Genomic DNA, 27940 nt, shown 5'->3' on the forward strand with positions numbered 1-27940 from the left:
TGCTAAAACTAAATTTTGTTTGCATGAAAGTACAATTGAAAAAAAAAATACTCGGAATTGCCGAAAATGTTGTCATTTATTTTCAAAATCGTGAATCAGTAAATTCTTTCTTACATCTTTCGTTCTCGGGGTCATTGTCTCAATGTTGTTTTTCTATTTTGAAGCAATATAAAACACTTCAAAATTTCTTCAACTTTTTTCAAAAAATCCTATTTTATAGTTTATTGATTTATTTTAAACAATTGTGTAAGGTTTTTGAGTCTCCTTTGTTTTCTTTTTATTAAGGAATGATAATTTATCTTTTAAATTTTAGGAAAATTAAATACTATTTAAGTAATTTGGATCATTTATTTCTTTATAATTCCAATCTTCATTTTATCATTTGATTTCCTGTGTTTTGATTGGACGAGAACACGTTCCAGAAAATTTTTACACATCGATAATTCTTTCAATCAAAACTACTTTCTTGATGACACTACTAGGCTATCGTATAAACAATGAAAGCAGTTGTTTCTGGGTCTGTTCTGGCTAAATAATGAATACAAGAAACTTTAAATTTAATTAGGGCTTAAACAAAACTGGCAACATACTAGACTGCCTAACTGATGGACGCCGTGAACATGTTTATGTCACTGTCCGATCACGAGTGTGAATTTTAAAAATCGCTCTCTCAACGTTCATACGTAGAAAATAAGCTCAGTCTGTATCGTTTTGACAGGGAAAAGAAACGTACCTCAAACTCTTGCCCTATTAGCATCAAATTCATATTTATTTTCTATATTGTTCCTCAATATTTGAATAAACAAGTGCAAATTGAAGACGTCGTCGGTCTGCAACTTTCCCTATGAGAGTTGTTGTGTATGTCAACATGGCCATGGTCAAAGACGAACTATTCTGAAGTAAACTCGTAATTACGATATTGTTGACTTAAACAACATTCGATTAGTTGTTATAAGTTTATTTATCGATTGTTTTGACAATTTAAGTTAAACTCTAGCGAAATTCATCTCGATTGCGTTCCTTTACGGTAAAATGTATTCCTACGCCGTCCAGAAATAACGGATTGTATGGAGGCCTCAAAGAGAAATAATTTAAATATTTCTAAAAATTCGATATTGGAATTATAAAAATTAAACGTTCTTTTTGAAAAGATTATCGATGTGTAAACTTTTGACATTTTACTCACAAACTTAACATAAAAGAGATTCGCACTTTTATTTAGTTTGTGAGTAAAATGTCAAGAGTTTACACGTCAATAAATTTTTCAAAAAGAACGTTTAATCCTATATTATTTTCTTCGGTTGTTTCTGGACATAACTATGAATCAGAGCAGGCTACAAATTGAACAAAAGATAATAAAATAGGATATGACATTCACCGGATAAAACTACACCATTCCATCAAATGAATATGGCAACTGAAATTTCTAGAAAGATCGCTAATTAACATAATTCTGTCATGCAGACCTCTTTCAGTTAACAGAGTTCCAACCTCTGTTTGTTGAGTATAGAAGGTTTTAAATGTTGCTAGCCATATACGAAGCTTATTGAACAGTTAATCTAGACATCATTATTATTTGCCAAATATAGTCATTGATTATTCATATATGAAAAGTATTAAGTACGGCTCCTTGTTAAAATCATGCAGACAGTACAGAAAAGGTGATTCATCGACCATCTTCAAATTCAATGAAATTGGGTTTAATATATTTATTGGGGTCTGAAATGAATATAAACAGTTGATTTTGTTATAATTCTTCTTTTTTTTCATATAGCCAGGGATAAAGAACTTGAGGTGAAATTTTGTATAGGTAGTGTGCAAATAATGCCTATTTCAGAAAAGAATATCTTTAACACCCTAGCAGATGTACAAAAACATAATACATAATTAAAGTGAAAATTGAAGGCTTAATAAAGAATTATTTTAATCTTTTTGTGCAAATAAAGTATTGAAAAGATACAAGGTGTTTAAAATTTGTCAAGATTCTTCAAATGAGTTATCTCCCTTTGCAATTTTAAATAGATGGCGCTAGTGAAAAAAATGACAGCCTCCATGATTAGCTGTACGCTGCAAAGTTATTATGATGCATCCTGTGATGTTTATTGCAAAAATATGTGTGAAGTGACATAAATTGGTTGAAAGGATTCTACAAGAACAGATTAGGCATAGTTTTCGGGCAAAAGTATAGCCATGTCACATGTTTGTGTCGTGTTGATTAGTATATTGACCTTAATTGCTGACGTTCTCCCGAAATGGTACTCGCCTACTGACACCGTTGTGATATATCTCAGAAGTTTAAATTCTACGGTAATCCACCAGAGTCCTATATTAAAATTTCAGAGAGGCAGTCCGATTTTGTCAGCTTACTCGACTTGGAGAGGGAAGATAACTTGCATTTGGACAGTTACATTTGACCAGGTAAGATAAGGTCCAGAACACTGCTGAATAGTATTTTGATTAAGATAATTAATTTTGTAGCTTGAAAGTTAGCTATGTAGCTTTAATATTTTGACGGTGCGACCGTTAGGGCGAGCGCATATACTTATCCATTTTCATTTAGATTGGACATGTAAATCCGCACTTGACATTCGTTATTAGATTTTGACGTCATATGACGTCGTTTGTATGCTGCTTTACCAAACAGAAGCCTGAACAAGGCTCATTTCAATCAGTATATGACTATCTTTCTGCAATAAACAGATAAATTCATTAAATCAACTTAAGACAAATTTATTATTTGTTTAACTTTTGTTGTTATTCTCGCGAGAATGTTGCTTAAGAGTTTGTGTATGAAGCGATGCATTGTGGGTCTAAATTACTGCGGTAAAAAATTCTTTCGAATGAATGTGCAGTATTCTGAATTTTTCTCTTTGCCCAGGCGTTGTCATCAGAGCTCGAAGTTATGTGCACCGCTTTGCGACCCTTTCTGCACTCGCTATTAATCGATTCAAAATAGCTTGGTAAAGCTTTTTATATGCAGTCAAAAGTATTTTACAAGTCCTATATGACAATATATTATAAGTCTTTATAAAAAAATAAAAATCATAGATACTTGTAGTATTGCAGCTGTTGAATACTGTAGCGGACAGTATATAGGGAACTTATACTGCCTCGCCAGTGAGCTAGCTTTTCTGGTGATGCGATAAAGTCTCCCCCTATATCAGGCAAGTTAAGCAACGGGGAGCCTGTTTAACCCTCGGATGGGTGACCGCTTCATGTTACAATACTTTTAATTAATATAAGCAAAAGACAAATTTTCATTTTCTTAAGAGCTCAGGTACACTACCGTTAATGGAAGGTAATGGAATGTTAACTGAAAAGTAGGTCACAGTGACCGACTTCTTTAATTTTGCGGGCATTTGTTTTCAAATTGATTTTTGAAGGCATATTTTGGACACTTAAAGGCCTATGATCATCAAACTTTGTCAGTTGATGCATCTTGGGTCCTTGAACAACGTCAACTTAAAAGTAGGTCACCATGACCTACTTTTTTATCTTTATGACTTGTTATTGTTAAAACATTTAATCCAATTATTTCAGACACAGAGAGAGTTAAAATCATCAAATCTTGTAAGTTGCTGCATCTTGTGACCTTAAAACATATTTAAGTAAAAGTAAGTCACTGTGACCTAATTTAGAATTTTGCAGGCATTTGTTTTCAAATTGTTTAATAGACATATTTTGATTACCTTCAGATGCATCTTGGGACTCTGAAAAATGTTGACCAAAATGTAGGTCACAGTGACCTACTTTTGACATTTTATGGCTATAATTGAATATCTTAAGTATTTATTGGCTTAGAATCATCAAACTTTGTGAGTTGATGCATCTTGGGTTTTCGGAGAGTGACGATCAAAGTGTAGGTCACGGTGACCTACTTTCGACATTTTATGGATATTTTTAAGTATCTCTGGTACTTATAGGCTTAGAATCATCAAACCTTGTCAGTTGATTCATCTTGGGTTTTCGGAGAGTGCTGACCAAAAAGAAGGTCACGGTGCCCTACTTTCGACATTTTATGGACATATTTATGTATCTCTGGTACTTATAGGCTTAGAATCATCAAACTTTGTCAGTTGATTTATCTTTGGTTTTCGGAGAGTGCTGACCAAAAAGTAGGTCACGGTGACCTAATTTCGACATTTTATGGATATATTTAAGTATCTCTGGTACTTATAGGCTTAGAATCATCAAACTTTGTCAGTTGATTCATCTTGGATTTTCGGAGATTGCTGACAAAAAGTAGGTCACGGTGACCTACTTTCGACATTTAATGGCTATATTCAAGTATCTCTGCTACCTATTGGCATAGAATAATTAAACTTTGTCAGTTGATGCATTTTGGGTTTTCAGAGAATGTAGACCAAAAGGTAGGTCAAAGTTACCTTCTTTTGAATATATCAAATACTTATTGACTTAGAATCTTCAATCTTAGTTTGTCTATTAATGCATCTTGAGTCCTCAGAAAACTTCAATTTTCATAAAAACTTCATAAAGATACATTCAACTCATTAATATAGAAGCTGTATTCTACATTTTGAAACAATTTTAATCCAATGCACTTTTAAAATATGATAAGTATGAATAGAATATGCTGGGTTTAAAAGCTGTGAAACTATACAATAACTTCAGGGGATACATTGAATTTTGAATTTCAGCAAAAAATTAATAATAACAGTGGCAACTTTCAATGTACACATTTGCATGTTAGCTAATCCATTGAATATTTACATCTATGTATTGATTGACTGACATTTATAAAAAAAAAACTCCAATACTAATGGAAAACCTAGTGTAAGATATTTAAGATTATTGAGAACTTACAAACTTGTATACTTTCTCTTTTTTGTAGTTTAAGTTTTATTTATGCTTAGAAAATATTTACTGTGTTAATATTAGTTTTACAGGTTCAATATACAGGCAGCCTCTCATAAGAAAAAATCCAAAGTATCTAGGCTTGTTTCAAAGTAAAGGTAACTACACACTGTTTAACAGACTTTGTTATATTCTTCCCAACAAAGTTTCCACTTGACTGTAATTAACCTACCGTAGTGCGAGTACATACGTAATCGTCTCTGGCAGGAAGTGTGAACTGTTGATTAGCCTTAGGTAATCTGGCTTGGAACACACTAATTATCCTAATGAGTTAAAAGGACAGTCAGAATGAAATTGGTCACTCACAAGGGACACAGGGGCGCCTGTAATGCGCAGAGGGGCGCACTGATTTGAGGGCGGGGCGCAGTGCATCTCTATTTTCCCCTAGCTAGAACACTGAATTTTTTTGTCTCAAAGTAATATATTTGTGTCAGATTCTTCTTAATTTTGGTAATAATACTATTTGAACATTCCAAATTCAATTGACAAAAAAAATTGCTTTTTTATTATTTTAATATGAAGCATATCTTTCAATAGTGTAATTGTCTTGCAAAATTCAATTCAATTGTCAAAGTAAAAAAATCCTTTTTATGATTTTATTATGTAGCATATCTTCCAACAATGTCTTGCAAAATACTTCATAGGATTTCACAAAACACCTAGTATAACATATATTACATTAGATTTATCTTGTATTATATCTGTGTCGATGAATTGGGAATAAATTTGTTCGCTGATGATGTTACTTCAATATAACTTGAAGAATTGGTTTTGTAATTTAAGAATTATTTTATTTTTATTTTTGAAATTTTTGTAGAGACCATTCTTTGCCACAAAGCAATTGTTCAGGAAGGGGAAAACTGGTGGATTGGCATTTTTGGTACAGTTCAAAGAGATTTTCAAAATGGTCAGATCAGAGGGTCGACAACTGAAAATATTGAAAAGATACAGAAGGAAAAAGAACTTGGAAATATATGAAATAATTATGAAATGTGGAGGATGTACAAAATCTTCTCTGAATTTGACCTGTACAGATTTCCCATTCGTATTTGTATGCTTGAATATCAAATAAATTAATTTTTCATAAATTTACAATAGAGAATACGTGGCAAATATTATTGCTGATATTTCAATTTTGCTGTGGACACTTTCATGTCATATGGTATTTTTATACAAGTACATGACCTAATTATTATATACATGTTTAACTTCTTAATCTTTTTGCTGAAATCTTATGATTTGTACTCATTTTAGAATGTGTTATGTACATGTATCGACAAGTGCTACGGACTGTTTGTATATTTTCTTGTTTAGAATGTACACTGTGAAAAATAAGTTATTTCTCTTGATGAAAATAATTTTATCAAAAAACTTCTGTAAGTATTATAAGATATTTTAAAATATTTAAACAACGAAGATAGATCATTGGTGTAATGTAATAAATTTTCATCTAAAGCAGAAATATCTGCTTTTTAAATGTGTAAAAGAATGTGAAAAAAATTGAAAGAGAACACACTTAACTGTTTCATATGATTAACATATGATGACACTTACATATGATTCTCAAATGTAAATGGCTTAAAACACACTTTAGTGTTACATATGATTTACATATGATGCTCTTTTCACATGACTCTCACATTTAAATGACTTGAAACACACTTAAATCATTCATATGTAAATCACATGTAGTTATTTCATATGACTCACATATGCGGATCATATGTAAATCATATAATTTGCTTCATATGATTAACATATGATGTCTTTTTTATGATTCTCATATGAAATCAATCATATGAGAATCATATGATACTCATATGAGAATCATATGATACTCATATGAGAATCATATCTGGCTAAGTTGCCTGTGTCATATGCTAAAATTGAATGTAATATATCGCTTCGTTAAAAAGATATCAATTTCTATAGAGAGATGGACTTCATTAAAAAAGCAAAAAATGACGTCAAAGGACGTCACGAAGCCACGAGTATCGATTAATTTGTTTTGTATTCGCGTTTTTTAAACAAACTCTGTGAATAATTAAGAAACCAGAAAATTTTGAAAAAAATGATCCATTCAATTGTTTATGGAAAAGACTATTTTGGGGATGTTCAGGACTTTGAATCGCACGATGAATGGTCTCTAAAGACCATATTATAGTTACAAATCTTGTCAAAAGAGTAAGTAACGAAATGAAACGATGTGAGATTCACTTCCTCGGAACGTGTGAAAGCAAAGCAAGGCGGAAGAGAATTTGAAGTCCTTCACAATCCAAATTAAGCTAATCAAACTGTTGTAAACACACTAGGTGTCATGTGTTATACAGTACCGACCAGACCCAACCTGACACCAAAGCAGTCCCAGAAAGCAGTCCCCGGGACTGCTTTGGGACCGCTCTGGGACTGCTGTGGGACTGCTCTGGGACCGCTGTGGGACTGCTCTGGGATTGCTATGAAAAGCAGTCCCAGCTGCCCCTGGGACTGCTATGAAAAGCAGTCCCAGCTGCCCCTGGGACTGCTTTCTGGGACTGCTTTGTTCACTCATGTGTGACATTGGTTCTGAGTGACAGATAGCTCCGCCCCCTTGTGTATTCTGAATTTGCAGGCTCCATGTTGTTTTGTTTACTTGCAGCAGAGAGGAGTTTAAACTGTTTAATAAGCAAGGATTTCTTATAATCTTTTAATAACTTGAGATTACATGTATTATAGTTAATTTATAGTTTTAGGGACTGCATATTTACACATATGTAATATAGAATATTTTTAAAAATAAAGTTGTTAAATAAGGAAGTCAGGAAGAGATTTTTATTTCTAAAATATAGAAAACTACAGGCTCATGAGAAAAAATATCTACATGTAGATTTATTTTTTTATTAAATCTAATATTAAATACTCAACATTTTCATATGGCACTATATATATACAAGTAGATATAAGATATTTTAATTGAAAAGGCTACACGTTTTACAAGCATCACGCTTAAAGAGTATTACATGTAACCCTAAAATAAAAATCTAACAATTTATTATATGACATGAAATAAAATTATGCCACTATTCTTCCTTAACATAAGCAATGTGAACAATTATACGGGAATTTACAGATGAATTAGTTTTTAATTTATAAATAAGTTATTAAAAGATTAAATGAACAAAAAAATAAAAAAATAATCAGTTGAAAATACCGGGAATTGTGATTTATTTCTTTTTTGTTTTGCTTTTGTTTACCTGGCCGATAATGTGTATAAATAAAATGGTATAAACATCTGCGTGGTTTCAATCGCCTCTGGGCAGAAAACCAATCATGCATGTTATTTGGGTACACTATCAGTGTTACACATCATTGAACATGCTGCTCAATTAACAATGGCCCTAATTTCAATCTATGTAAAAAATGTAATGCAAAAAAAGATAAATGAAATGAGTATAAATTTCTTTCAAGATTAATCAAAGTTAAACATAATCTTATGATTCTATACTGGTCACTTATACAATTTACAAATTAAACAATAATTTTTAAATTAGCATGTAAGTAAAGAATAATCAATACTTAAAAAATATTACTTCGCAAAATAAGCAACGACTTTTTCAAAAGCCCTAATACTTAAAACAAAAATGCCTTAAGAGTATCCCGATAGTATGGAAATCGGCCTGATCTATATTGATAAGATCTATTTAAAACTTATTCTGGTGAAATATATTTAATTCAATTTTAATTTTCTGTATAGAAAATAAAAAAGGGATCCAGTATCAATAACATAAAACCCAAGATAATTGTGATTAAATATTCATGTTCAGTGTAATTCATTTATGTAGGTGTGTAAGCTTTAATTCTTCCTTCAATAAATATTATTTTAAATTGTTTCAAATCTATACGGGTACTGCTCATGTAAATGATCTTCGCATTGTAAGGATTCCTGGCATACTGCTCAGAAAAAAAAATCAGCTGCCTTTTATAGTTCCATTGTTTATTGGCAATCTCATTTCTGAGTTAGCCCCGCCCATTAAATTAACAAACCCCGCCCACTGGGACTGCTCGGACTGCTTTCTGGGACCGCTGGGACTGTTGGGACCGCTCTGGGACTGCTGTGGGACTGCTCTGGGACCGCTGTGGGACTGCTCTGGGACTGCTGCGGGACTGCTTTAGCAGTCCCAGAAAGCAGTCCCCGGGACTGCTCTGGGACTGCTTTGTGTCAGGTTGGGTCTGGTCGGTACTGTAGGTGTTATAGATACAATTTTATAAATGGGGAAGACTCTACAAACCGTGTATGAAATGGAAAGGCAAAGTACGTTTAAGAAACTTTTCGACGTTGTTTTTGACGTTATGGTGTTGTTAACCGTGCTCCTAGGTGAAAAAGCATGTTGTTTTTAAAATTGTCTAACATGAGGTCCAATGGAATGAAACTTTACACACCGAGAAAATAACTGATTTCTCCTATGAAAACGTGTTGATCTTTAGTTTTTTAAAAATAATATGATGATGAAGTACATTGTCTACCTTTTTTTTAATTACCCTCGAGCAGTCAAAAGACACAGAAGATGAAATATGAGATACATAAGTGTATTTAAAACCACTTTGGTATACTAAAAATTACTTTTCAATAATCATGGGAAATATTTGTGATATACCATTAATCTGGAAAAAAATAGAGATTAATTTTTATACACTGATTAGACAATGTTAATAAAATTAAAGATGTATCAATGAAATTTTGTACCCTGTTTCGGAATACATGTTTATAGGATACAATCACCAGAAATATTTTTGGTTTTGCCTTTAATGTAGAGCAAAATGACCAATCCTTATATTTGTAAAGAATATTTTAGCAATTCTTCATGCATTTCAGAATGCAAATATGGGACCTATGATCCAGATTGTAAAACGTGTGGTTATTGTTACAACAATACAGTGTGTGACCACATGGCAGGTTCCTGTCCTGATAGAAAGTGTACAGCCGGATGGAGGTGTGCTTCTGTGATCTTATCATTCCGCTATAAATGCATTTAAAAAAACATAATAATATATATTAAGCAAATTATGAACTAATCTGATGTGAGGAATATTTGTTCATACTCCTGAAATAATTTTTTTGAAATAAGATTTGCTTAAATATAATTGTTACCCCAAACCCTGTAATTTTCTTAGGGAAGGAGTGGTGTAACGAATATAAATGATGTCGAGGTGAAGTCAAGATTAATTTCATGAAAAGTTGATGCAGTTTAATAACAAACATCAGAATTTATCAGCATATGAATATTGATAACACTATCTTGCATAGTTTAATGTTATGTTCAAAAATGAGCTAAAACAAATTTAAGAAATAGGTATGGTAAAAGGAAAGAAAAAAAAGTTTAATATTAGCATATGAAGTTTTTATGACACTGTCTTACATGGTACTGTATCGTGAGAATTTAACTTTATACTTATTCCAGAAAATTGAAGTCAAGGTTAACAGAAACGTTCATGTTAATGCATCATGATATGATTGAATAGCTAGCAACAACATTTATCAAAAGAGGAATTTTCATAATCTTAAATAGTTTCTTTCAGAGGAAGGACAAGTGCACTTAAGCAATACTTAATTGGCCCTTTTTATGTGCCATTTTACTTTATATTATATTTCTAAATCGTTCTCTTTTGGTACTAGTTAGATACTGGTGGATATTTTTAACTAAAAAGCATGTTAAGCATTACTTAAAACCAGCAGGGCTTTGAAACAATTGAATACATTTGATTGCCTTAGGTTACCGTAAATCCGGAAAAGTCGTACTAGACCTTCTTTTAGTTTCGTTAATGTAAATCAAGGGAATTGATATTTAAATCGATGCTTGAACAATATGATGGTGAATCATTGGCGAGCACTTTTGCAGAATTTTACTTCTTGCACCAAACCTGTCTTTAAAAATAATTAATGAATTTGTGTATTTGCATGTAGCTAAAATAATTACATTAAGAAATTCGAACACTTGAATTTGAAAAAAAATACCGTACAATAATAGTTTGATTGAATTTGAAATTAAAATGAAGTTTTCAGTGGCTAAGTTTCATTACCTGTTTTATTGTCTTGCTTGAAGGTTAAAATTATTTGACGCTTTGATAAAGGACACTAGACTCTTTTTACCCTCTGGTGTTTTAAAAAACAAATACATACAGTTATCTGTAAGTGGCAGGACTTTGACTTATTGATTCAAAATCTGCCTAAATTTTAAAGTGAGCACCTTTGAGGAATGTTTACCTTGGTAGAACTCAAGTGTCTCTGTGTATTTCAAATATTTATTCCACACGTGGGTTAACACATTGGGTCATACAGGTAAATAGCTCTCCCTTGTTATCGGAAAACCATTGCAATTTTTTTTTACATTTTTAATATTTAAAGTTCCAGCTAATTCGTGTGCAAATTTCATATTTTCACAAAAGTTTTATACATGTATAATGCGTCTTTTGTCATTTGCACAACGTTATGCTCATGGTTGACAAAAGCTTTGTAATGAACGACCATTCTAGATTTACTACAGAAAATCACAGATGTTGGCCGACCCCTACCACATAGTTTATTTTTGTTCTTTGTATTTAGGTGGATTTTAGCGGTAAATTTTTTTGAATCGTAGGGTTAAGACATCATTTACTGATTTTAGATGAAAAATTGGCCTAATTTGATTGTTAATTCTTTTCACATTTTACCCGGGCCCATAAGTGCACTAGGCTCTCTTCGACAATAGTATGGCTTAGGAATATGGAAATTGGATTTGAACATAACCTCCACGCCTTAATACAGATATAAATATGGTAACCAATTAATATTTCTTAATTATTATCTTATGAATTATCTAGGTGCATATTTTTTTTTAATTTCAGAATGTGATAACAGAACGTTTGGATTGTACTGTCAATATAAATGCAGCGGGTACTGTTCGAGGGGACTTCCCTGTAACAAAGTCAATGGAATTTGTCTTTTGGGATGTGCAAACGGATGGATAAATCCTTTCTGCAATGAAAGTAAGTATATATTTTATTGATAGTTTTTAAACTTGAAACTGTATTTAAATTTGATTCGATAACCAGGTTACATGTAGTTATGGTTGAAAAGAAGAACAGACTTGAGGACAAACTTATTAATTACACACCTCCGTATTGTCAATTAACAATGGTTATTTCCATTCTTATGTCAATACGACATATCTGGTGAGGTTCAGATAAAAGTTTTGTAAACATTCCGTTAACTTTAAGAAATTAAAAACTCTCAAAGGTTTAATGGAGAACCCAACCTTTCTTTAAAGCAGGGGATGACAGGGAAGTAAATTATCCCAGTTTGTATAAGTGGTTCAAATTTAGATACGGAAATTAAAAAAAAATGTATATATCTACTTCTCAGAAGGGTATTTTAAAGGATTTTACATATTTTTAGTGACTCCTGCTCTCTATAACTATAGGTTTTTTTCGGAAATCAAATATGGAATTTAGTATGTGTAATCCATTACTTTTTATCATATGGATTAATATTATGTGTTCTGCTTCCTGTCACGGTAAAGTTACTTCTTAAGCTATATTTTGAAAATTAAACTTGTCAAAATTATTTTAGTTTCATGGAATATATGTATTTTTATTTAAACGCAAGAGAGAAATTATCTCTAAATTTCCAGGAATCATTTTTGTTGTTAATAGATTGAATTTCTAATTCTACATTTATTTCAATTTTCTTATGTAAAAACCAATATTAAGATATTTTGATAACAGAATAATTTTCTGCTGTACTGACGAAATGATAATCCACCATTCATTCAAATGAATTGTGACTGAGTGTCCACTGAATGGTCACTGTAAAGACCCTCTCCCGTGATCTTTCCATGATCATTCAGTAACAAATCAGTCGACTGAATGGCACATACATTTATGTGACTTTCAGTTATTATTCAGTTGTATCTTTTTATTGAAAAATTGTTTTTTTAACTTAAAAATTTTATTTCACTTTTTTCTGGTGTTATGGCAATAAAATATCTAAACTTGAATAAATATATGGAAAAAATAATTTAAGAAAATATAATTGTGCGCAAGGCCAGAATCGAGCTCTGGTCTCCTGCTTGATAGTACGCAACCTTATCAAATACGCTACGCTACGACTTTGTGTTGTAACGAGTGGATTTAAAGTCAATCAATTTATAGAAATGGATGGAACAATCGGTTCATCTGTTGTATCGAAGTGCTGCAATGTGTATATATCTGGTATATCTTTTGTATATTCTTTGTTTGTTGTGCGGATTTTGGGGACAGACTGATTAATTACACATCTCCTATCGGAATGATGACAATTATCAGCGACCGTCACATGTTCCTATGTCAGAGATGTAAGATTGTTATGAATTCTCTACCTAGAAACTTAATTAGTAGAATAATTTTAAAACCGTACGTACATTTATCATTTAAAAGCAAACAATCTACAATATTTAGATTTTTTTCTACAAGAGACCAAATTAAGAAACCAAATTTATAATATAAGGGTTCTTTCGGAAAAAAAACGATGTTAATGATATAAATTTTTGTCTCATCATAAAAAAACTAAATATTTTTATGAAAAATACACGAATAAGCATATAGAATGTGTTTAACGGCATTTATTTCAATTTGGATTCGACTATCGGATCATCACATTTTTATTACTTGAAGAATTTTTGTTTTCTAAATCTAATTAGAAAATTAAAAATTATCTTGAATTAGTATCATTTATCTCTTATAAATATAATAACTATTTAAACTGCTTTTTAAGGTACCTAAATTTAATTACGATAAGAAAAAGATACACAATTAAGATTAACTAATAAATCTTTATTCAAAATATTGCTTCGGAAAAATGTATGATAATAAATTGATTTGCTAGTGAAAAAATTCGCTAAATGGAGACTAAAATATCACTGAAAGGTGACGGAGAGGTAAATAAAAGATTTGAAATAAAAGGTCACTGAAAGAGGGCGGAAAGGTCACTGAAAGAAAGTTGACTGAAATGTGTCCGCTGAGTGGTGACTGAAAGGTACCTTAAATGTGACTGAAAGGCATCTGAAAGGTCACTGAAATGTATTTACCATTCAGTGGCTGAATGGTCACTGAAAATTCATTGAAAATCGCCTTTCAGTTTCTTCCTGTGGTTCCTTCTTTTAAATGTAATAGTTTCTTGTAAGTTTGTGGAAGCTGATTCGTCGACAAAAATTTGAAGAAAAAGTACACTTTATATTACCCGCTGAATAATGAACCATGCCCTCTAACAGACAACAGCAACAGTCAACATTGCTTGACGACGGGTGATATCCCAAAAAAGATGTTGACTGCAAAATTTATGCGCGCAAGGTTCACTGTAATATTTGTATTAAGCATTCAGTGCAACACTGCAGGAAAGCGACTGACCATAGTATATATTACGGTCATCATAACATGTCGGATGAGGTCACCGTTTAAAATTTTTCTGTCAAGATTTCAAACATCTGCCAGATTATCTGTGTTAATTCTTGCAAAATTTAAATGAACTCTAATGAGAACTTTCTATTGGTTATTATAACTTATTTAATTTTTAGGAAATAAAACTTAAGTACGGCCTAAAAGTTTTTGGCAATGATGATCGTAACACACACAATCAACAAAGTATGATTTGCCAAAGTTTTAAGATGAAAAATATAGATTAACGCTATTGACTTTAGTGTACAGTCCGTAGACTATAGTTTACAAGTAATAAACCTAGTTTATCGAATGTGAAATTATGTTTTGCTTATTTTTGTGAATTTGGCGTGCCACAGCTTTGGTTCAAAATTACATTTTCATCTTTGTCTTTTTCAAAACAAAAATAACATGATATATCTGTCTCTAAAACAGAAACGAAAAATTAATACATTAAATTATATTTATGTATATTACGGTCATTCTACTTCATTGGAAAAATCTATATTACGGTAATCTTAATTTTTTTTACGGTCATCATTTGCAGAAAACTTTGAGGTCATACTACAGTTTTTTTTCCCTAAAAAACAAGTTATTTATAGTAATCAATAGCAAGTTCTTATTAGTGTACATTTAAATTTTGCAACAATTTTTACAGATAATCCAGCAAATGTTTGAAATCTTGAATGAAAAATTCTTACCGGGAACCTTGGGCGACATGTTTTGATGACCATAAAATATACTACGGTCAGCCGCTTTCTTACAGTGGTATCATATTCCCAAAACTGGGTGTTCTTAAGTGTAACACTGAAGTTTATATCCCTTCAAAACCTTTGTCGACCTCGACTTCGCTTCAGTTTTTCTTGGGTTGAAATTTTCAATGTTACACTCAACTTAATGCAAAAAACATGATTTTCATAATGTTCATTGACCTTTAAGTTAAAAAAAATGTTTTTCTTCACGTTTCATTTTATTTTATTCAGGTAAATTTATCATACAAAGTCTTGGTTCACATTTAAAGCATTACAGAGAAAAAAAGAAAGCTAATATCATCTCAACATCATGCTACTAAATGAAGATTTAATTTAACATATACATGTTTTATTACATGAATTAACTAAGTTGCATGACATACAGATGATAGATTTTACTGAATATAATTCATTGATTTTTCTTATATCTATCGAACGTGCATAAAGTCTTATGTACTCGTATATAATTTTCTTCTCTAAAGATAAGCCTACATTACTTATAACTAACAAGACGAAAGTGGAAAGCAGCTCTCTGTATGTATCGGGATCTTACTCCGGAGATGCAAACAAAACCATCGATAGAAACTTCAATCAGAGTTATGTTGATTGTATGCACACGGCCCCAAGACAGTCAGAGGCCTGGTTAAATATTGACCTCGGTAGAGTCTTCAATTTGAAAAGTGTTCGAATATGGTACAGGAGTGACCGTGAGTATTTTTTGTTACAATTAACCTGAACTAGAGAAATGCAATTATACAAAAATAAAATGAATTTAATAGAGTCGGAGGCCTGGTTAAATATTGATCTGGGTAGCATCTTCAATTTGAAAAATTTTCGAATTAGGTACAAGAATGATTGTTTGTTGTTTTTTTTTTTTTTATCATTTGACTTGAACTAGAGAATTGCAATTATAAAAGCAAAGAATGAATTGAATAGATGGTTTATAAATAACGTTTCCTGTTCTGGAAATACATCCAGTTTATGATCAGTTTAAAAGCTGATAGAAAGTCGTAAAAGTCAAGATGAAGTAAATATTTTAGATATGAGAATATCATAACATTAAAAAAAAGTTAATGCTGATATGTTTAGGTGGAGCGTACAGTACTAAAAGACTGAGCAGATTTTCAGTACTTGTATCAAATAATTCAGGATGGAGTGTTAATGACACCTGTTATCAGGATTCCGGAAATGCTACTCTTAAAACAGTGCTTGAAGTGAATTGTTTTCATACAGCTCGATATGTTAAGATATACGCAAAAAAGAATATTGATGGGGATCCTATTCTTGAGATCTGTGAGCTGGAGATTTACGGTATGTCTTTCATGTTTACGGTACATGTAGATCTTTCTTTACAACCAACCGATTCGTGAAATATTTTATTTGCAATTTGTCAGTTTGAAATCATTCCGAGACGATTAATTTACATGACTCCGAAAACAGTTTCTCTATAAATACTAGCTACCGTATACTCTTGCCTATAAATCGCTTTTGGGACTGAAATCTTGTTGCACATAAACATATATATACAGTTTAATTGAAAATAATCAGTAAACGTAATATTTTCTGTATAAACACAGGTTGTTCATACCAGAACGTTGATGGAAATTGTATTTCTTGTGACTAGTGTAAGAATGATTGTAAATTAAACGGAGAATGTGATGAACAGGGGTGTAAAAGTGATAGCCTTCCTCCTCCATTCTGTAAATGTATTTTCTCAAATATGCAAAAAAAAAAACAAAACAAATTGTATCCCATAGATGTGTAAAAGTTGTATTCTAAAGCTGTTTATCATATAACTTATCATTTGATTGTTTTACTTTTTAGTAGAAAGATTTTAAGCGTTATTTGCTTTGCGATGAGAACTGGTCCCATGACCATAAACTGAAAATAGACATAACTAAAAATATCAAATCAATAAAACTTTTGAAACAATCTTGATAAGAAATCAAAATTTTCATGTCTTTAGATTGGATTATTAAATAAACTTTCAAATATTGAAGTACATAAAATTAATATAACCCATGATATTCAAAATCAAAACTGTGTCTTGAATTTGTTCTCAGTTTATGGTCTTGGGGCTTGGGTGTTGATTGTAGGCGGTGCATGCATTTCTGACAAAACATTAAATAAGAAAATAATTTTAGAATGCAGGGAAGGTTTCTACGGAAGAAATTGTAGTCTTGTCTGTGGACACTGTGCTAAACAAGCAGTATGTGATCAGGTGGATGGTTCTTGTCCCTTGGGATTCTGTGAACCAGGATGGAAACATACACTTGATCAAAGATGCAATGAAGGTATTGATGCAATTATTTCTTTAAAATAAACATTTTTATAACTTTCATACTTTAGTTTGACATACACTTTTTTTTTAAATCAATGTACATATTTGACTGCAGAATGTGAAAAAGGAACTTACGGGTTAGACTGTAGTCACAAATGTGGATACTGTGCAAAAGGAGTATCGTGCAACAAAGTTGATGGGAGCTGCCTCGGAGGTTGTGAAGATGGATGGACGAATCTCCACTGCAATGAAAGTAAATGCACGATTTTGATTTAAAGAAAATTAAGTCCACCAAATGATTAGGTCCCGCATTTATGGATTAGTTTAGTTATGATTTTAAAATGCATAAAAAACTCTTAATATAAAAGATAAATATTCATGTAACAAATCGCAAAAAAATATTTCTAATTTGATGGATTAGTCATCGGAAAGTCAGTTTCTATCATAAAAAAATATCAAAACATGTGTGCCCTTATGTATTTTATGCAATATCTCGAATGCTAATTACCATGTGGTTTCTGTGGAAAAACTACAGGCAAACATTAGGTCACGTACATATATATATATTCACGTGCGATATTGTCAAAATTTCACAATTAATGATGTCAAATTTAGCTTTAAGAATTCTAATAGTTGTTAAAATCAACTGACAACCTGTATTATATGTAATAACCTACATACCCTGCACAATTGTAACAAAGTCAGTGGAATTTGTCTTTGGAATGTGAAGCCGATTGGATAAATTCCTACTGCAATTAAAGTAGATATATATCTTGTTGAACGTTTTCAACCTGTAATTGAATTTTTTTATTCTTTGTGCATACTTTGACATGCTTGTCAAATCAGAAAATTTATATCCAATAAAGATCAAATTTCGTTTACTTCGTTATACAGTCATGTAAGCAGTTATCAACGAAAGTGAATCCGATCGGAGAAAAAAAATGAAAAATTGAAATATTTTTATTACGATTTTGGAAATGAAAGTCAGTGCCATTTAATCATACTAAATATGTCCAAAGAAATATCATTCTCAAAAAACTATGTAAATTGAAATCTTTCATCTATTTCATTAAACAAAATTAATCAAAAACTCTTATGGTACAAACTTATGGGTTAGACAACTGTAATCATGATAACAAGAAAAAAAATATAATTTAAATTAATTTGTTTCTGAAAGAAATATAATTGTCCTAAACTCTAGAGAGAATGTTCACTCTCCTTTCAAATTTTCGGACTATTCGTTATACAATCATGTAAACAGTTATCAACGAAAGTGAATCCGATCGGCGAAAAAAAATGAAAAATTCAAATATTTTTATTACGATTTTGGAAATGAAAGTCAGTGCCATTTAATCATACTAAATATGTCCAAAGAAATATCATTCTCAAAGAATTCTGTAAATTGAAATCTTTCATCTATTTCATTAAACAAAATTAATCAAAAACTCTTTTGGTACAATCTAATGGGTTAGACAACTGTAATTATGATAATAAGAAAAAAAAAATAATTTAAATCAATTTGTTTCTGAAAGAAATATAATTGTCCTACACTCTTTGAGAGAATTTTCACTTTCCTTTCAAATTTTTGGTCATAATAGTCTCATAATAGCGTGTATTTTTGGAATCGATATTTATTCAAATATTGTTTGCCTCTCCACATCCAACTTTGAGAAATCTCATGTCATGATAGACTTTGATTCGTTAAAGGCCCTTCACTGAACAATGCTCCTTATTGCTGAGTAAAAGCGAACTGTGAAGTTCTCCACTAGTTTATGATATCTAGGTGTGAAACATTCTCAAATGGGGCATACAAGCACAATCAATCAATCGAATTTCAAATTCAATATAAAAAACAGATTATATTGTGAAAGAATTTGAAAAAAGCAACATGGGTCATGTTTAAATGAATGAAATGAATAACTCTCACTCCATAGCTTTTATTTTTCTTTATTTAGATTTGCACAAAAATTGAATTTAAAGTGACAGATATTTTTACAAGATTAATAAAGAAGGTTTCAGAAGTGCAGACTTTTGAACATCACAAAGGGTTTACATTTTTTTTTTATATTCTAGAAATTTATTATTATTTGCGATGTGAGAACTGGTCCCATGACCATAAGCTGAAAATAGACATAACTAAAAATATCAAATCAATAAAACCTTTGAAACAATCTTGATAAGAAATCAAAATTTTCATGTCTTTAGATTGGAATATTAAAAAAAACTTTCAAATATTGAAGTACATAAAATTAATATAACCCAAGATATTCAAAATCAAAACTGTGTCTTAAATTTGTTCTCAGTTTATGGTCTTGGGGCTTGGGTGTTGATTGTAGGCGATGCATGCATTTCTGACAAAACATTAAATAAGAAAGTAATTTTAGAATGCAGGGGAGGTTTCTACGGAAGAAATTGTAGTCTTGTCTGTGGACACTGTGCTAAACAAGCTGTATGTGATCAGGTGGATGGTTCTTGTCCTGAGGGATACTGTGAGCCAGGATGGAAATATACACTTGATCAAAGATGCAATGAAGGTATTGATGCAATTATTTCTTTAAAATAAACATTTTTATAACTTTCATACTTTAGTTTGACATACGCAGCACAGTTAAGGTTACAGTAAAGAGGCGGGGCCTAATTTGTACGGGAAATGTTTACTATGACGTCACACATAATATAAGGTCTTCAAAATACCACAAAATGAACTTATTTGCTATTTCAAACAGCTGGATAGTTGTATACTATATACAAACTTACTTTTACATGCAGTTTTGTCGTTTCTCAAGTCCCACACAACAGTATATAAACGATACGTCGATCGCAATGCACTGGTCAATGTGACGTCATCTCGCAAAAATGACGCAGTTTGTATACAGTGAGAGGCTGATCAAGTCACATTTTGTACAATGAAAAATATCTTTTGTTCTCAAGTAAAATATTATTTGCAGTAAAATAAATAGCCGTTAAGTTAGATGTCATGTTTATTTTAGTATATTATTGATAAACTGTACGTGCATTCTCCAGACAAGCGATACTGTCGTGTGTTTGTATGCAGATTCATTGAAAAAGTAATGGAAGGGCCCTAATAAATCGAATTATTGCAAGGGCTTACCCTCAATGTATCTTGTCAAAATTTTACACATAAACTAAAGAAGCATTCAGATATTTGAAAAGTGCTGCGAACCTCTTGAAATCTTGCAAATGAATTAATTAAAGCTATATTTAATGTACTTGACCAGCAAAATATTCAACCTGCCGTCCAACAAATTAAATTTTACCAATTAATAAAGGGAATCTATATAGGTTCGCAGCACTTTTCACAAACAACATATAGTGTTGAAAAGGATTATAAGATAAACTAAGATTTTTAGCTTGGTTATGCCCTTGCAATATTGAGATTTATTGATGACCTCTAAACTGCAAGTATAATTGCCAAAGTCATGTGACGTTGACAGCACATGACAAGTCTAACTAAAAAATCCAAATGTCCCCAGCATGTAGATTTAAACCACATTACATATTTTTGATATCAGTTAATTCCTAAAAAGAATCGCCCATCCTAATAAAGTATATATTTTTTATCTTAAAAAATCGCCGATATTTCCATTTGTAACCTTAACTGTGCTGCGTACATTTTTTTTTAAATCAATGTACATATTTGACTGCAGAATGTGAAAAAGGAACTTACGGGTTAGACTGTAGTCACAAATGTGGATACTGTGCAAAAGGAGTATCGTGCAACAAAGTTGATGGGAGCTGCCTCGGAGGTTGTGAAGATGGATGGACGAATCTCCACTGCAATGAAAGTAAATGCACGATTTTGATTTAAAGAAATTTAAGTCCACCAAATGATTAGGTCCCGCATTTATGGATTAGTTTAGTTATGATTTTAAAATGCATAAAAAACTCTTAATATAAAAGATAAATATTCATGTAACAAATCGCAAAAAAATATTTCTAATTTGATGGATTAGTCATCGGAAAGTCAGTTTCTATCATAAAAAAATATTAAAACATGTGTGCCCTTATGTATTTTATGCAATATCTCGAATGCTAATTACCATGTGGTTTCTGTGGAAAAACTACAGGCAAACATTAGGTCACGTACATATATATATATATATATATATATATATATATATATATATATATATATATATATATATATATATATATATATATATATATATATATATATATATATATATATTAGGGATGTCAACGAGTACCCGGTTAACCGGGTACTCGATGGAAAGTCCGAGTATCGAATACTAAAATCGGTACTCGGTTACTCGGATGTATATTTTTGAATATTTCTAAGCTTCTTAATTTATGAATTAAACAATCCGTTTTAAAAGGTAATGTACGCATTGCACTTGTACATACAGTTATTAGGGTTTCCTACTCCTCTAAATGACCGTTATCGCCCGTGGCAGTGTTTATACAATAATTATCGTGACCAAGCGCCTGTTACCTGGCTTTTCTCACCTTCATCTGTCTTCTACCCTTATTTTTTGATTTTCTTTAATTATTTGCTTTCACTGAACATCTTTTAAGGTCTGTTATGATTAAATAAATTAGATAATTTTGTCAAATCTCCGAGAAGCCGTAATTTCTCGGGAATAGAGACAAATGATATTACACGCGCGACTGTTGATATGGTTGTGTTTCATTACATGCCAATACATGTACAAATAGTTGACGGCAAAGGCTTAAAAAATTATGTCCATCATTGCACCAAACCACAAAATACCGTCCCCTGATACTATAAAATATAGGATCGAAAAGTATACGAAAATCGTAAATCGGTTCTGTTAGAACTTAGTCCTTGTTAAACTGTACGACTGATATATACAATGTACCTTGACGTCAAATGCAACAAAGAGTTACATTACAATTACGGAGTAGATTTTTTTTAAACAAATACACCATGAACCACTAAGGATTCTATTTCTTGTGTTTATCTGATAAATGAATTGAACTTAAATAAATGTTGTATTAAATTTCGTCGGGCACGAAGTTCTAATCATTGTTACAACAGAAATGCATTTACGTGTAAACCTCCCATCAGAGCATGTGGTTTTATTTCTACAAGTGTTTACAGTGTTTTACTTTCATCAATTTACTTGTTCATATTTATTTACACGTTTACCGAGTACCCGGGTACTCGATCGGAAAAACGTCCGAGTAACCGAGTATTAAGAATTGACTGATTTGACATCCCTAATATATATAATATATATATATATATATATATATATATATATATATATATATATATATATATATATATATATATATATATATATATATATATTCACGAGCGATATTGTCAAAATTTCACAATTTATGATGTCAAATTTAGCTTTAAGAATTCTAATAGTTGTTAAAAAAATAAAAAAAAATCAACTGACAACCTGTATTGTTATACCTTTAGAAATTTGTTCCTATACAATTATATACAAAAAAAGTCTAACATTTTTGATGTTTTGCTGAGCGGGCATAAAACAATCGATGTTGGACCGCTGAGTGAGATGTTGGACCGCTCGGAGAGATGTTGGACCGCTTACGTCACAGAGTGGGCGGATCTTAATCTCATTTTCATTCGCTGGTGTTAAACAGTGATAGATCTGATGTTACATCACGGACCTAAGTACAAAATACATGTAAATATATAAAAAAAAAGAAAGGTATAACAAAACATTTATTGACAGAGTTCTCGGGCAAAATGCGTTTTGTCGAACCCTCGAACCAAACTGTCTGCCTTCGGCCTAACGGCCTCAGGCAGACAGTTTGGTTCTTGGGTCCGACAAAACGCATGTTGCCCTCGAATTCAGTTAATAAATGTATATTATATGTAATAACCCACATACCCTGCACAATTGTAACAAAGTCAATGGAATTTGTCTTTGGAATGTGAAGCCGAATGGATAAATTCCTACTGCAATCCAAGTACATATATATCTTGTTGAACGTTTTCAACTTGTAATTGTATTTTTTTTTATTCTTTGTGCATACTTTGACCTGCTTGTCAAATCAGAAAATTTATATCCAAATAAAGATCAAATTTCGTTTACTTCGTTATGCAGTCATGTAAACAGTTATCAACGAAAGTGAATCCGATCGGCGAAAAAAAAATGTATACAACTATTCAGTCATATGGGTACACATGTAATTTCGAACAACGAAATTTAATGTCCCCAAAACCTTTATAGATGTTAATTTTTTTCAAATTTCACACCCAACAAAAAACTGTGCTTGTATAGCTTATGCTGTGTCTGAAGAATAACAGAGTTGGATAATTGACTAATTTTATTTTCTATCGAAAATATTCACTTTTGTTCAATACATTTTTTAAGTCAGCTAAGACAGACGAATAAGTAGAAAGTGAATATATTTCCAGCTTGCCTGACAAATTTCTACGGAAAAAACTGTAGTTTTCCGTGTGGACAATGCGCAAACAACGCAACATGTGATCACATGACAGGACTCTGTCCTTCTGGACTCTTTAAACGAGGATGGAAAAATACTAGTGATAAAAGATGTATATGTAATGATAGTAAGTGTTTCTGTACTTCATGACGATTGTTAACTTTGGTATATACGTATTATTAATTGCGGTTTGGATTGCAGAATGAGAAAACGAAACCTTTGGATCAAATTACGAAATCAAAATGCAATGGACATTGTGCTGGAGGAATAGCATGCAACTGCACACCCTTCAATACAAATTCTATCGACTTTCGATTGAATTTGTACTGAAGGCTGTGCAGTTGAAATGATTAATCCGTACTGCAATAATAGTATGTTAACTTTTTTACTTTTTCTTGTATTCTTGAGACATAGAGAAAACACTTGGAATTAATTGTTTGTGTTTTCTTGAATGAAATTCCTCTTTAATACAATGTGAATTTAGGCGCACAAAATTGTTAAGATATGCGCTCCACATTTATATTAAATAATACTTCATTAAGAATCACATCTTATTGTTTTTTTTTTTTGTTTTTTTTTTTTTTTTTTTTTTTAAACAGATTTATGAAAATCCCATTGCTGAGTTTTCATATACACATACATGTGGTATTTTAAAAATGGGATTTTTCCTCCTAAAATATTTTCTCTGGAAAATTGGTTTTTGAGGACATAACAACATTTCCTTCCAACCACTTCCACCACCACCCCACCCCGCCTTGGAAATTGAAATATTTTTATTACGATTTTGGAAATGAGAGTCAGTGTCATTGAATCATACAAAATATGTCCAAAGAAATATCATTCTCAAAGAATTCTGTAAATTGAAACATATAAATCTTTCATCTATTTCATTAAACAAAATTAATCAAAAACTCTTATGGTACAATCTATAGGGTTAGACAATTGTAATCATGATAACAAGATAAAAAAAAGATAATTTAGATTCATTTGTTTCTGAAAGAAATATAATTGTCCTACACTCTATGAGAGGATTTTCACTCTCCTTTCAAATTTTCGGTCACAATAGTCTCGTGATAGCGTGTATTTTTGGAATCGATATTTATCCAAATATTGTTTGTCTCTCCACATCCAACTTTGAGAAATCTCATGTCATGATAGACTTTGATTCGATAAAGGCCCTTCACTGAACAATGCTCCTTAGTGCTGAGTAAAAGCAAAATGTGAAGTCCTCCACTAGTTTATGATATCTAGGTGTGAAACATTCTCAAATGGGGCATACAAGCACAATCAATCAATCGAATTTCAAATTCAATAAAAAGAACAGATTATAGTGTGAAAGAATTTGAAAAAAAAGCAACATGGGTCATGTTTAAATGAATGAAATGAATAACCCTCACTCCTTAGCTTTTATTTTTTTTTCATTTAGATTTGCACATAAATTGAATTCAAAGTGACAGATATTTTTTTAAAGATTAATAAAGAAGGTTTCAGAAGGGCAGACTTTTGAACATCACAAAGGGTTTACAATTTTTTTATATTCTAGAAATTTATTATTGGCATCATTAGTATCGAAAAAAAATTTTTTCCTTCGTTTTTCAAGAGCAGTGTTTGTTTGAGAGAGAGAAAAAAAGAGAGATTTCAATATCTCTTTGATTCAAATATTGACAAAATTTAATAGGGAACCCATCAATAATATAAAGTAAATAATCTCTTAGTACATCCTTCGTCCAAGCAAAGATACAAAGATCATATACTCTCTGTAAAAGGCAAAATAAATTATTGTACCAATTTTGTATCAATAGATATTATTTAAACTTTTGACCGGTCAGCAGGGGATGCTTTCTCCTTATGGCACCTGATCCCACCTCTGATGTTTCGTAGGTCCGTGTTTGCTCTGCTCCTATTTTGTATAGTTTAATGGACTTTGAGATTTAAATACTGTTCGTTATCTCTATATCCTTATTTAAGCATTACTTTTACAAGGTCCTATATAAATTAAAATTTGGATATGAAAAGTAATATTTTAGATTCCATACTGAACCAATTTTTGTATGAATCTTAGACATTTTAATATTCATTAGAAATAAATGGACTTTAGTTTATACAGTAAGCGAAGAAATATCGATTTTAGGCTCAATTCGGGAAATCCTACTATATGAACGAAGAGGGGATTTGGCTTTAGTGTAAGATTTCAAATTCGGGGGAAAATCCTACTCTACATCATTGATACCTTTAGTTTTCATCTGTGAAATATAACCACGGTTGGTAAATTAATGTACATTAATGAAAACAGAATCAATAAAGAAAGATCATTGTATAAAGTAGACCATAAAAATGTAGCTTATTTGTTAAGAATATATCTGTAATTATCGATTTAGAGAACAGCTTTTGTCAATAAAAACACCCTTTCAGATATTTACACAAGTAACTCGGCATTTCATTTTAAATTGGAATTAAATATCTTCAAATATGTAGGGAATCACTGCCTACTTATTTGAGTATGCTAGGAACATCAACGATAAATGAAAATGGTGGATATTTATGTATTAAGGGAGAAACGGTGGATAATTTGTATAACGTGCAAAGTACTTTATGTATAAATTATCCCAGTTTTCTAAGTACATTGTACTATTTCCCTGTCAATGAATCCTCCGTTTCCATTTCTCTGTGACATAAAATTTTAAATTTAGATTTTAAAAATGTTTAAATATAGATTAAAAAATTAACGAAGCTTTCAATGTCAATTTCAATAGTCCTTGACGACTGACGTTAGATACAAAGATGAACCTCCGAGGCCTACATGCATATTGGGCTAAACTTACCTCACGACCTTTCAATTGGCAAAATTAACATTCCGATTAAATTAACAAGAAATCAACTCACCTTACTTTCAAAGAGTTGTCACAGAAAACAAAAAATAGAAAGTGAAATATATCAAGTAAGACAAATGCAAAGTACTTTAATTTGTGATAGATAGTTAAAGATTTGCAATCAAGATTTTATCAATTATAGCAATTATAGTGTCATGTTATTTTGATCACATGCATAGATGGAGCTCTGTTTACTTCTATGGAGAACTGTATTTAAAATCAATTTTGATAAGGGTAATTATAAAGATAAATAAAAGGAGTGAAAATACCTTAACAGTTCATACATACACATTTTGCTTTTCTTTTAAGCGACCAACAAGGGACCAGAGTGGGATTCAAACCAAATAGTCATATCATCTCTGTATGGAGTTATCGCAGCTCTCTTTTTAAGTATGCTGCTTAACATTTTTCTTATTGCCAGGTGGGTCTAAACTTCATAAATTATGGACAAAAGGGTTTCATAATTATAAGATCATTTAACAAAATTTAAGTCATAAGTAATTGTTCCAATTTTCTTCTCTGAATATTTAAAGCTATGGTGTGATTTTGTAAAATACCATTATCTTTTAGAAATGCCAGAAGAGCTTTTTACAAAAGACAAAGCTTAAACGTTGGAAATAAGGAAGAAAATTCTGCAAAAGAATCCTACGTTACTGCTCCGGTAAGAATTGAAGAAAGGACAAACAGTCAAGAACCTGTACAATTAATTAATCCCTCGATTAATGACACAGAAGAAAGCAATGCAGGTTATCTAGAACTTGGACAATTGAGCCAACCCTCTCATTATGAGGAACTAGAGCGATATCAGGTCAAAGTTTTACCATCTGTGTGTTGCTTTGGACTTAGCAAGTTTCATTCACCAAATTAAAATTAAGACCCTTCATGAATGTCATTATTAGTTAATAAAAACAATTACTAGTATACAAAATTTTGAATTAGTTTCTTGAATCGTGAAATTAAAACAATCACAATTGGTAATCTTTGAGATATCATGAAATTCAAACACCGTGGAATCAAAACTACTAAAATTTGCTTACAAGAAATTCTGATTTTTGGTTGATTTCTGACTAAAATTTGTAATTTTGTCATCATGACTAATCGGTTTCATTATTTTAAGATGAAACTTCATTATACTGTATATGTCTGAAAGATTCCTTGTACTTTGATAAATGTTGTCATAACTTAACACTGAAATTAACTGAATAAACCAAAAAAGGGAAATGAAAGGAAAAAAATATACGTGCACGAGAGAGAGAGAGAGAGAGAGAGAGAGAGAGAGAATGGAAATGACTAAAATTTTGTTTATT

At 31.3% G+C, this 27940-nt stretch overlaps 2 protein-coding genes across 2 annotated transcripts in view; both read left to right on the forward strand.

Annotated features, from left to right (window-relative positions):
• Positions 1-11515: 11515 nt before the first annotated feature.
• LOC134253144 (uncharacterized) lies at positions 11516-27666 on the forward strand. The gene is made up of 5 exons (XM_062735655.1): positions 11516-11664; positions 11734-11874; positions 23735-23890; positions 26943-27054; positions 27204-27666. Exons 3-5 carry the CDS (start codon positions 23812-23814, stop codon positions 27499-27501), a joined length of 489 nt encoding a protein of 162 aa, XP_062591639.1. The 5' UTR covers positions 11516-11664; positions 11734-11874; positions 23735-23811; the 3' UTR covers positions 27502-27666.
• Positions 12318-27940, forward strand: part of LOC134253143 (protein draper-like) — a 42499-nt gene continuing 26876 nt past the window's right edge. Inside the window, exons 1-3 of the mRNA XM_062735653.1 lie at positions 12318-12401; positions 15533-15757; positions 16140-16361. Coding sequence (XP_062591637.1) covers positions 12329-12401; positions 15533-15757; positions 16140-16361 — 520 coding nt within the window. The 5' untranslated portion in view covers positions 12318-12328. The remainder of the gene's footprint in view (positions 12402-15532; positions 15758-16139; positions 16362-27940) is intronic.

This window comes from Saccostrea cucullata, unplaced genomic scaffold (assembly GCF_032062105.1).
Source record: "Saccostrea cucullata isolate Sc308-1 unplaced genomic scaffold, CSIRO_AGI_Scuc_v1 ctg5624, whole genome shotgun sequence".
Classification (NCBI taxonomy): domain Eukaryota; kingdom Metazoa; phylum Mollusca; class Bivalvia; order Ostreida; family Ostreidae; genus Saccostrea; species Saccostrea cuccullata.

What these genes read in the sequence shown, in the direction of transcription:
- LOC134253144 (XM_062735655.1), top strand. Translation starts at nt 23,812, where the DNA reads ATGACAGGACTCTGTCCTTCTGGACTCTTTAAACGAGGATGGAAAAAT. An exon ending in AAGATGTATATGTAATGATA is followed by an intron (nt 23,891 to 26,942) that starts GTAAGTGTTTCT and finishes TTTTCTTTTAAG; the next exon opens with CGACCAACAAGGGACCAGAG. An exon ending in AACATTTTTCTTATTGCCAG is followed by an intron (nt 27,055 to 27,203) that starts GTGGGTCTAAAC and finishes ATTATCTTTTAG; the next exon opens with AAATGCCAGAAGAGCTTTTT.